The following is a 12,686-nucleotide window of genomic DNA, read 5'->3' on the forward strand; positions in this document are numbered from 1 at the left end:
GTCACTAACTGGCACAGCCACAAAGTCATAAAATCTGATTTTAAACCTAACCTTAACCCTAACATTAACCACACTGCTAACCCTAATGCCTAACCCTAATCTAAAATGAAGCCAATTTTGATTTAGCAGTTGGCCCATCTAGCGTTAATCTCTCAGTTCTGCCTCCAGGACAAGACTCATCCCAATAAATGTCAACCTGCAATTCTTTCTCTCTCCCCATCTAATTTCCCCAATCCTTATTTCTCTCTCTCTCTCTCTCTCTCTCTCTCTCCCTCTCTCTCTCCCTCTCTCTCTCTCTCTCTCTCTCTCTCTCTCTCTCTCTCTCCTCTCCCTCTCTCTCTCAAACCTGACTATTTCATCAAACCTGACTATTTCATCCATCTCAAAATGATCTCCTTTCCCTTATCTTTGTATCGCAAAGAAATTCTCCGATAGCAGAAGATATAAACGATTAAGCTCAGCAAACACCATCACTTCTAAATGATTTCAATAGTGCTCTAGCAGTGCCTTTCGGGTGGAGTGGAAGATTGTGGTATTGATCTGAAATGGTTCCCAAGACGTTTTGCTCAGCTTACTTCACCCTCAGATGCCAAAGATAAACATGGCACAGACTCGTTATAAAGGCTTCAAACATCTGCAGTCACATAATAAAGCCGTAGTAATGTATGTTGTGTTCTCTAAGTCACATGTCCATTTCCATGGTCAATTATTTACCCCTGATTTGTTTTATTAAAACTACTCAAGTGCTCATCAATCTGGTGAAGCAAATAGATAGTATCAATAAACGCACGAAGGACAAACACCTACAGTATACACAGTATTTTATACTGTTAAGCTCATTCATGGATGAAATGCACTCACCGCTTTCAAAAGCATAGAAAGAAACAACACATGAATATGTTTCCCCCACCAGTTATAACAATGGTTACAGAAAATGTATTAGTGTTTTAAACTGGTGTGAATACTGCTTTTCCAGTGACAAACGAATGCTTTTTCTTACTCTACCCTGCAGCCTTAACTGTGCTATTACACACATGAGTGCACAATGTGGTCAGGCTTTTTAAACAAGACTACAATGGGTTTTCACTTACTCTTAACTAGCCATTCAGACAGGCTTATTTACTGTCTCCGTGTCTGTGGCTAGTATCTTTTTAGGCGTTATGGTATCATTGACCTTTTTTGCCATGTTTTATCATGTTTCATGTCTTGACACTTTTCACGTGACTAGTCCCTTCGCTAATGCAGAGCTCCTATTTTGTCTTAACAGATTTTCCGGAGAGCTGATAAGGATGGTAAGTGTGTTTTTGTTTGTTAAACTGATCTGTTATCATGTTGTCTGTGCCCTCTCAGTAAGGTAGCCACCCTGTCCAGTGTTGTGGGTTATTTGGGTGTTGGTTAATTTCCAGGCTAGTACAGCGTTTTGTTTGGTGCCAGCGCTTCCCTCATTCCCTCTGTCACTTGTTTGTTCAGCTGTCGTCTCTTGGAGCCTTTGACAAGACAGAAGAAAACGAACAAGGAGACAACTTAAAAAGCTCAGTTTTCATATCAGCCAGATGGCCATCTTCTTGTATTCTCTGATGTGTGTGTGTGTGTGTGTGTGTGTGTGTGTGTGTGTGTGTGTGTGTGTGTGTGTGTGTGTGTGTGTGTGTGTGTGTGTGTGTGTGTGTGTGTGTGTGTGTGTGTGTGTGTGTGTGTGTGTGTGTGTGTGTGTGTGTGTGTGTGTGTGTGTGTGCGTGTGTGTGTGAGCATACAGTTAGCAAGCAGGATGAGTGCCTGTGTTTTGGGACAGATAACTATTGCAATTTTCCCTCATTCTCTCAATCAATGAGTTGTTAGAATCTTTCATATTTAAATATAAAAAATAGTTAACTATTCGGTGTGTATGTTTGTTTCTAACACAGTAGATACACTACATGGTCAATACACCAAAGTTAATTGTATCTCTTGCAGTGTGTAACCCTTTTGCATGGACACCCAACAATCCTGTAAATGCAAGTTCCCTTTAGATTTACCAAATAATTTGCTGTTCTAAAACCAGTGATTTGTCCTTGGTTTTGTTTTACTCAGAGGAATATGGGCTTTTTCCTGTGGGTTCATGAGTAAGCTGCGCAATGGTGAAATCTAACTATTTATTTTTCAAAGGGAAAAACAGCTAATCACTGTGAAAAGGACCACAGCTGCCAAAAGCACATAGTTAAAGAGAATCCTTGTTATTTGATGTATGGAACAAGCTCAGTTTGTGCTATTTTTATCCTCCTCTCCTGGGAAATGCTCTGTGGCTGTTTTAACGAGAGAGAGATGCTAAACACACACATAGAGAGAGAGAGAGATGACTTTCTAAATGTAATCTGCTACACACTGCTAACACTAATATGTGAGAACAATCTTTCTTGTGAACAAATGTTTAATTTTGTCGTTATAATAAAGTTGGTAGCAACATGTAAAAATCTTGGTGGAAATCTGTTCCAGCTCAAGTCGACTACAGAACCCATAATGAAATGCTCTCTCTATGGTAGTTAGCTACACACATTAATACCAAAGTAAATATCAGCATGTGAAGTAGCTACAGTAGCTGTAAAATCGCCTAAACAAACTGCATTATCAATTTTGGAGTCTACAATCTTAACATGTTCAACCTGCAGATCGATGTGCCTCACAGAGTGGAGTCTGACATTCACAATGGCCATAGAACGGCACCATGCAATGCACCTTGGACTGAAGAGGCAGACAAATAGGAGAAATGTGGTGGATTTTCTGTTAAAACTACACATTTCTCGAGGTTGGAAAAAATATGGTCAATGGCTCATTCGAGAGAAGACAACCTCCTACGTTATGACATCGGCCAGTATTGAAATCAGACATGTATGATAGACGTTTTTGAGATCTAAAAGTCATATTCATATTAACTTTCTGTGTAGTGAGAGAGACTTTATCACGGTGCCATATCATACTGGACGGATTTCTGCCTGCTTGAACAGATACACATGAAGACATGAAAACATGAAATTACCCTGGGAATCAATAGAACATCTCTCAGAGATGCACTAACACAATATAACATTCAAAATTGGTGAATATTTCCATTAAGACAAAAATTGTAAAAGAACATTCATACATTTTTACAATATAATCCATTTTTACTTTGCATCTAGCGAAGACATCACTCATCCAAATAAATTAATCTTGCTTATGAAGAAGCAATACAAGACAAAAATGAATATGACCAATTGAACGACATATTGCAGGATAAATCAATGTTACAGTTTATACATAGCTGGCAATAAATATATGTTGCATTTTACTTTATGGGTTTGGTTATATAAACTCAACAAAAAAGAAACGTCCTCTCACTGTCAACTGCGTTTTTTTCCAGCAAACTTAACATGTGTAAATATTTTTATGAACATAACAAGATTCAACAACTGAGACACAAATTGAACAGGTTCTACAGACATGTGACTAACATGAATAGAATAATGTGTCCCTGAACAAAGGGGGGGGGGGTCAAATCCAAAGTAACTGTCAGTATCTGGTGTGGCCACCAGCTGCATTAAGTACTGCAGTGCATCTCCTCCTCATGGACTGCACCAGATTTGCCAGTTCTTGCTGTGAGATGTTACCCCACTCTTCTACCAAGGCACCTGCAAGTTCCCGGACATTTCTGAGGGGAATGGCCCTAGTCCTCACCCTCCAATCCAACAGGTCCCAGACGTGCTCAATGGGATTGAGATCTGGGCTCTTTGCTGGCCAATGCAGAACACTGACATTCCTGTCTTGCAGGAAATCACGAACAGAACGAGCAGTAATGGCTGGTGGCATTGTCATGCTGGAGGGTCATGTCAGGATGAGCCTGTAGGAAGGATAGCACATGAGGGAGGAGGATGTGTTCCCTGTAACGCACAGCGTTGAGATTGCCTGCAATGACAACAAGCTCAGTCCGATGATGCTGTGACACACCACGCCAGACCATGATGGACCCTCCGCTTCCCTCCACTTCCAAATCGATCCAAAGTACAGGCCTCGGTGTAACGGTCATTCCTTCGGCGATGAACGCAAATCTGACCATCACCCGCTATTCGTCAGTGAAGAGCAATTTTTGCCAGTAATGTCTGGTCCAGCTACGGTGGGTTTGTCCCCATAGGCGATGTTGTTGCCGGTGATGTCTGGTGACGACCTGCCTTACAACATGCCTACAAGCCCTCAGTCCAGCCTCTCTCAGCCTATTGCAGACAGTCTGAGCACTGATGGAGGGATTGTGCGTTCCTGTTGTAACTCGGGCAGTTGTTGTTGCCATCCTGTACCTGTCCCGCAGGTGTGATGTTCGGATGTACCGATCCTGTGCAGGTGTTGTTACTCGTGGACTGCCACTGCGAGGACGATCAGCTGTCCGTCCTGTCTCCCTGTAACGCTGTCTTAGGCGTCTCACAATACAGACATTGAAATGTATTGCCCTGGCCAAATCTGCAGTCCTCATGCCTCCTTGCAGCATGCCTAAGGCACGTTCACGCAGATGAGCAAGGACACTGGGCATCTTTCTTTTGGTGTTTTTCAGAGTCAGTAGAAAGGCCTCTTAAGTGTCCTAAGTTTTAACTGTGACCTTAATTGCTTACCCTACCCTCTGTAATCATGGGAAACAATGTTTTACAATGAAGATCTGTGAAGTTATTTGGATTTTTACAAATTATCTTTGAAAGACAGGGTCCTGAAAAAATGACATTTATTTTTTAGCCGAGTTTAGGTGTCTTCTAACCCATTACTTTCTACTACAGATAATAATATGATTAGGCTATATCATTACATTAAAAACAACAGTCTGTCAGATTTCCAATCATTCCGATTCAATTAATACCCCTTGATATTCAAGAATAGGACATGGAAATATAGATTTGCCAAATTGTATTACCTGAGCATAACCCAAAAACTAAGACCTAATTAGCCTACTCTGTTGTTTATGATTTTGTTGTCATGGAGGACTGCTTCAAGTTGAAGAAATGCTGCTCTGGGAATTTCATGCTTTGAGCACTACCGAAATGTATGCTGCATATGCTCCATTTGCTATAGGCCTATTGTTTACATTTTTGTTGGTGAAGCTTGATAATTTGCAGCTGTTTAAGTCTATAAAAAGTGTGAGTGTTTCAGCATATGTCCGTTAGGCCTATGGATTATTCTAGTTTTTTTATCAGCACGAATTAGATTTAGAAAGAAGTAACTCCCTCAAACTTGTATTCCACAGGCTGGGATCCACTCTATACAGCTGTTGCAAGAGCGCATTTTTCACTGGCTGTCCACTGCGGCATAGCCTATTCATTATGCCGATTCTTTTGCAAAAGTTTCTTAAGCGGAAGTGAACTGAACGAAATGGGGAGGGATCTACCTGAATTGGTCCAATAGAAACTTCTGTTTTGCTCTGTTTGCTTCCGTTTGGTTCTTAAATGGTAAACAATTTCTGTAATGAATACATCCCTCGTGGCAAAAACATTGATTGATGGGCAGCTTAATAAACTTCTTCTATCTAGCACTGCAGTGCATAAAATGTGGTGAGTAGTTGACTCAGAGAGAGAATGACAATAGTTGAACAGTTTTGAACAAATTAATTTAGTCAACAATTAAGGGGAAGCAGCAGAAAAAGAAAGAGTTAGCTCTATTTTGTTGCATTTTTTTCACTTTCACTTACTTAGCTAGCTATTGCAGCTAGCTAATTTAGCCTACTCCAAAACCCAGCTCAAACAGAGAGGAATGCCATTTATGTTAGCTAGCTGGCTAAGCCTATCCAACACTGGAACACTTTCAAATCAAGGTAAGCTTTAGGTTTTATTAATATATTGCCACCGGGGCCCACTGGTGTAACTGCTAAACTGCTTGCTGACTGTACACTGTAACATGATTGTAGCGGGTTTACTAATGTGTTAGTTCTACTAGCTGTTGACTATGTTGACTATGACGTTACCTAATATGGTGAGAACGATATAGGCTATGTGTAGCGGTTAGAGGTTATGGTATGAATGTTTGGCTTGGAACGTTTTTTTTTTGCCTGGCCACAGGCATCTGTTGTGTTGTGCACTGAAGTCCATAAGTGAAGGGAAAATGTGAGCAGAGAAGGAATTATACAACGAGCAAAGTGATGATGCTGTTTGTTTGTGGCTGCTATTAAAGTGAACTGTGTTCGGGTGATTATGGGTGTATACATTCTGCCGAATCTGTTGAAAACGTTTGTTATAAACGTAACCAAACAGGGATTAACCTACCTAACCAAACGGGGATTAACCTACCTACATTTGTCCAATAGAAACTCTTGTTTGCAACTGTTTGGACTAATGATTACACCCTCGGCGGTATTGAATGTATCATTGTCTGTCACCTTGAATACACCAATTTGTCCCTCGACCTGTGCACCTATGTTATAAACTTTAATTTGAAGGCTAGTTTGTAGCATGTTACGTTTGAGCTAGTTGAATGGATTATGAATGACAGTCATCCAATATGCTGTAATAGGAATAAGGCCATGTTCATTAAGAAAAAGTGTCCTCCCTAAACTTAAATGGCACTGACCGGCACTGACCTACAGTATAGGACTACATTTGTGAACAACAACAACAACCACAATATAGCAAAATAGCTAAATGAGAAAGCAGAAGTGTGAGTCTCATCAATGTGCTATGTGTCCTAGATATCAATAATAAGTTATATATCTGCTGTTGTCCTTACCTCCAAGCTTTTATTTAAATTGGATAATCTTTGGATGCCGACAGCAGTCGCACCACTGGAAGACAGCCTGGGCTGTAGCCTACAAAGGCCAATTCCTGCTCTTTTACCACAATCCATCAAACACATTTAGTGTCATCATAGGGGTCTCTGACCTATGGTCATTTATTGCACATTTGAATGTCATTGAGAAAACAGCAAACATCCTTTCTGAATTTAAAAGTAATCATCTAGTTTTTCAAAGTATCTGTAATCTTATTACAATATTTTAGCTGGTAACATAATGGATTACAGTTTGTTTTGTAATCCGTTACATATGGGAGGGTACTGTATCTTAGGGAAAGAGAGGGGGAGAGAGAGAATCCTTAGCTCTTCTCAATAGAATCCATGTATGGATCAACAAGGGTCAGAGGTTGTATTGCCTCTCCCTTCCTGCCCACCTCCAAAAAGGCACCTGCTAATGAAGCCTATGATCATTTCCATGAGCACCAACATGTGAAGTTCATCGGAGCATATCAAATTGGGTGTCAAATGATAGCTAAGAGTCTATAATTTTGGGAAATGATAAAAAAATATAATAACAAACATCTTAGAAATGTGACATAAGTAATGGCTTTGATTTCTGATCAAACAGATGGAAAAGGAGTCTTGGAAAACATCTTCCAGAAAAAGGTATTAGAAATACATCAAAACACAATAATGTTGAAGCAAAGACCCCTGACAACTAATATCAACACATATTTATTTTTGGAGACATTTCTCTACCTTCTGTAAGTTTAACTTAGGGATAGCCCTATTTAAAAAATAAATAAAAAATTTGCCTAAATGACATACCCAAATCTAACTGCCTGTAGCTCGGGCCCTGAAGAAATTATATGCATATTCTTGGTAGTATTTGAAAGGAAACACTTTGAGGTTTGTGGAAATGTGAATTTAATGTAGGAGAATATAACACAATAGATCTGGTAGAAGAAAATACAAAGAAAAAAATCAACATTTTTTTTTCTATCACCATCTTTGAAATGCAAAGAGAAAGGTCATAGTTTATAGCCTTCACTCTGCTTGTAATTCTAATAGTATCCTCATGATGGCAGCAGTGTATGTGCAAAGTTTCAGATGGATAACTTGAAAAATGAATGAACAACAAGACTTTTAGTGTGAAGTCCCCAGGTACATTTGGACAAATCATGGAGGAGAGATTCGCATTCATATTCCATTTTTCTGCAAGAATATCGTCAAATCTGTTTACTTGGACTTTTAGCTTTTCAAGTATTAGTAGCCATATTATAAGTTCAACATTTGCAAAATAACCAGTTTTTATAACTTCATAACTCTGAATATCCTTATAATTTTTGTCCAAAATGAAAAGGCATGCTGTCGTACAAGGTTAGTTGCTACATTTTACGACATACATTTGACAAAGATACAGTTGTTCAAGTGATGGCCGCTCGCGTCATCGACGTGTCTTGAAGGCGTCACTCTCTGACCAAATATGGTGTCCTATAGGATATACTACACCCCTAATTAAATAGTGAAGTCTTGTTACCTTCTAGGAACTCTGAGGAATACATATGAAAGTGATTTGACTCATTGAAACAACATTTAGGGTGAGATTTTCACAGATTCTATTCTTTGCAAATTGAATGAGTGGAAATACAAAATCGATCGTGCATGCTATATGGATCTTTTTAGGATATATTTAAAAGGATTTTATCTAACAAAACTAACACTTCATGTTATCTCTGGGACCCTTTGGATGATAAATCAGAGCAAGATATCAGAATGTAAGTACACATTTCACCTTCAGAGGTGAATTTATCAAACCTATCGCGAAGAAAAAAAGTGTTTTGTGGTTAGGAGCTCTCCTCAAACAATAGCATGGCATTTTTATTCTCAGTAATAGTTACTGTTAATTGGACAGTGTAGTTATATTAACAAGAATTTAAGCTTTCAGCCGATATAAGACACTTATATGTACCGACATTTGTTGTTTCTCTCAAATCTGCAATCTTGACGTAACTTGCTGCATGATTTACAACTGTCCCGTTGACGGAATGCCAATCCTTATTAATTAAGCAATAAGGTAAGAGAGGTTGTGGTATATTGCCAATATACCACGGCAAAGGGCTGTTTTTAAGCATGTCGCAACGGAGTGCCTGGATACAGACTTAGCGGTGCTATATTGGCCATTTTGGGGCTGCAGGTATCCTAGTGGTTAGAGCATTGGGCCAGTAACTGAACGGTTGCTGGATTGAATCCCCGAGCTGACAAGGTAAAAATCTGTCGTTCTGCCCTGAACAAGGAAGCTAACCCACTGTTCTCCGGAAGGCCGTCAATGTAAATAAGAATTTGTTCTGAAACTGATTGCCTAGTTAAATACAGTATACCACAAAACACCATAGTGCTTTATTGCTATTATAAACTGGTTACCAACATCATTGTCATACCTGTGGTATACGGTCTGATACGTATACCACAGCTTTCAGCTGATCAGCATTCAGGGCTCGAACTACGCAGCTTATAATAATTAATAAACAGATATGTATATCAGTAAAAACACTATAACTAATTGGTAGGTCTATCTTCCCTTGTTACTTCTATGAACGTTCATTATTCTCCCTCTTCATGAGTGAGAGAAATTAGAACATATCTTAAAAGACAGGTAACATAATTACAAGGCACAAGACAATGTTTCTTAAAACTTGTAATTCTGTTACCAAATTGGTAACAACAATTACAGAAAAATCTGTAAGGTAATTACTGCAGTTGAATTGACTACAATGGGAAATCAAAGTAGCCACAATCCACAGTTGGTGTTTGAAACTTGGTTAGCCCACCCTGGCCTTGATTTCAACATCCACAGACGTTGTTTTTTGGGCAAGTCCGGACCAGCCATGATTTCAACGTCTACAGTTTATTACCGGCAATGATTTGGCCCAATCATAGACGTTCATGACCGGACCAAATCTGAACCAATCATAGATGTCTATGTTTCACAAGTTTGGACAGCACAGTACAGTACAGTACTGTACAGCACAGTACAGTACAGTACAGTACAGTACTGTACAGCACAGTACAGTACAGAAACGTACTGTATAGTTCAGTACAGTAGTGCACACTAGAGTACAGTATAATGTACTATACTGTACTGTACTGAACTCTACTGTGATGTGCTGTACTGTACTCTACTGTGCTACTCTGTGATGTTCAAACTTGTGAAACATAGACGTCTATGATCGGTTCAGATTTGGTCCGGCCCAACCAAATTTGGTCTTGTTTGGGAATAATAGCCGGTGTGTAGAATAATACTCATATATGCAAAGGATGAGGTTGCATACAGTGCATTCGGAAAGTATTCAAACCCCATGACTTTTTTTGTTACGTTACAGCCTTATTCTAAAATTGATTACATTTAAAAAAAAATCCTCATCAATCTACACAGAATAGCCCATGATAAGAAAGCGAAAACAGGTTTTTAGACATTTTTAAAAATGTATTTAAAATAATACTGAAATACCTAATTTACATAAGTATTCAGACCCTTTGGTATGAGACTTGAAATTGAGCTCAGCTGCATCCTGCTTCCATTGATCATTCTGGAGATTTTTCTACAACTTGGAGTCTACCTGTGATAAATTCAATTGACTGGACATTATTTTGAAAGGCACACTGCTGTCTATATAAGGTCCCACAGTTGACAGTGCACAAACCAAGCCATGAGGTCAAAGAAATTGTCCGTAGAGTGCCGAGGCAGGATTGTGTCGAAGCACAGATCTGGGGAAGGGTACCAAAACATTGTGGATGTTTTTCAGAGTCAGGGACTGGGAGACTAGTCAGGAATGAGGGAAAGATGAATGGAGCAAAGTACAGAGAGATCCTTGATGAAAACCTGCTCCAGAGTGCTCAGGACTTCAGACTGGGGTGAAGGTTCACCTTCCAACAGGACAACGACCCTAAGTACACAGCCAAGACAACATAGGAGTGGCTTTGGGACAAGTCTATGAATGTTCTTGAGTGGACCCAGCCAGAGCCCGGTACTTGAACCCGATCGAACACCTCTAAAGAGACCTGAAAATAGTTGTGCAGCGACACTCCCCATCCAACCTGACAGAGATTGAGAGGATCTGCAGAGAAGAATGGAAGAAACTTCCCAAATACAGGTGTGACAAGCTTGTAGCATCATACCCAAGAAGACCCGAGGCTGTAATCGCTGCCATAGGTGCTTCAACAAAGTACTGAGCAAAGGGTCTGAATACTTATGTAAATGTGATTATAATTTTGTTTTTGTTTTTCTAAATTTGCAAAACAATCAAAAATGGTTTTGGATTTGTCATTATGGTTTATTGTGTGTAGATTGATGAGGGATGTTTTATTTATCAATCTTAGAATAAGGCTGTAACATAACAAATGTGGAAAATGTCTGAATACTTTCTGAAGGCACTCTATTTCTACCTTTGTGTACCTATTCAGGATACATCAGCATGAGGAGAATGACTGATAATTATGCATTTCTGTGTAGTACAGATCAGGGACCCAGGAAATAATTCCGTTACCGTAATTATTTTACTGGGTTATGCACTTCACTTACAGTAGTTCAATAACCAAGATATTTTTCAAACTCAAGGTGTCATGTCATATCTGACACCCCATTCTTTCTGTGGAGTAGAGTTTTTGGAAAACGTGATCACATTAAAAAAATTGAGGGAGATTTTACTGTAATTCTGTTGCCAAACTTTACATCTGCACAGTTCTTCCAGTAAATGTGTTTTTGTGAAATTCTCTGTGTAAATTGTTCAAAGTAGTCATTGTGCATATAGTTCAAATCAATCAAATGTATACATCAGCCGATGTCACAAAGTGCTGTACAGAAACCCAGCCTAAAACCCCAAACAGCAAGCAATACAGATGTTGAAGCACGGTGGCTAGGAAAAACTCCCTAGAAAGGCCGGAACCTAGGAAGAAACCTAGAGAGGAACCAGGCTCTGAGGTGTGGCCAGTCCTCTTCTGGCTGTGCCGATTATAACAGTACATGGACAAGATGTTCAAACGTTCATAGATGACCATCAGGGTCAAATAATAATAATCACAGAGGGTGCAACAGGTCAGCACCTCAGGAATAAATGTTAGTTGGCTTTTTATAGCCGATCATTCAGAGTTCGAGACAGCAGATGCGGTAGAGAGAGATTCGAAAACAGCAGGTCCGGGAATGGTTTGTATGGTTTGTTAAACTTTTAAATCATTTTTTTGTTGTTTGGCATACATTTTAAAGTGAAATATATGCATAATTACGTTACCATGGAATTGCCCCTACATGTCTCCAAGCGTTAATAACGCAGCTGCAGTGAGAACGGTAATCATTAGTGTGTGTTTTATAGCTTAGCTGACATGCTCCTTTGGCCCTGGAACTTTTATGGCTCCAGACGAGCTCTGCTTGCCGGGCCCTGATTAGAGGTTCTGACCCTGCAGGGTAATGCTTCTGGGCCCACCGTCAGAGGGTGGGACGCATCACGCCCCTTTAAATGTGGAAGTCCTGTAAGCGAAACGCTTCCCTGAGAGAAAGAGAGGTATCAGTAATTATAGACAGTGGGTGGTAATGGAAATGTAATTGGCTTCTTTCTCCCACTTTAAATTCTGAGCACAGCTGCCAATGCTATTTATTCTATGCTCCATTCCCGAAACTGCTCAGGTGGTGCGTGAGTGTTTCCCATCCAGCATTACAGGAAAAAGCTGTAACAGCACCGATAGTTTGTGGGAGAGTGTAAGCATGTGTACCTGATTAGTGATTTACATGCCTAGATCGTTGTGGAGCTGTAATTCTTTTCTTTTTTTTGACTGGCTTGCAGAGAGTATCCCACTGCCTATCATATAATCGTTTTCCAGAAAGTTTTCAGAAATGTTCTTTTATTGAAGCACAATGAGGAAATGTTTGCAAATTTCAGCCGTTGAGTCACTAGATTTAGTGTTGAAGTAATTGTTTTCTAAGA

At 39.6% G+C, this 12,686-nt stretch overlaps 1 protein-coding gene across 1 annotated transcript in view; it reads left to right on the forward strand.

The window, feature by feature from the left end:
* necab2 (N-terminal EF-hand calcium binding protein 2) overlaps window positions 1-12,686 on the forward strand; it is a 129,078-nt gene that overhangs the window by 6,721 nt on the left and 109,671 nt on the right. Inside the window, exon 2 of the mRNA XM_064952992.1 lies at window positions 1,268-1,292. Coding sequence (XP_064809064.1) covers window positions 1,268-1,292 — 25 coding nt within the window. The remainder of the gene's footprint in view (window positions 1-1,267; window positions 1,293-12,686) is intronic.

This window comes from Oncorhynchus masou, chromosome 31, assembly GCF_036934945.1.
Source record: "Oncorhynchus masou masou isolate Uvic2021 chromosome 31, UVic_Omas_1.1, whole genome shotgun sequence".
In the NCBI taxonomy this organism is placed as follows: Eukaryota; Metazoa; Chordata; class Actinopteri; order Salmoniformes; family Salmonidae; genus Oncorhynchus; species Oncorhynchus masou.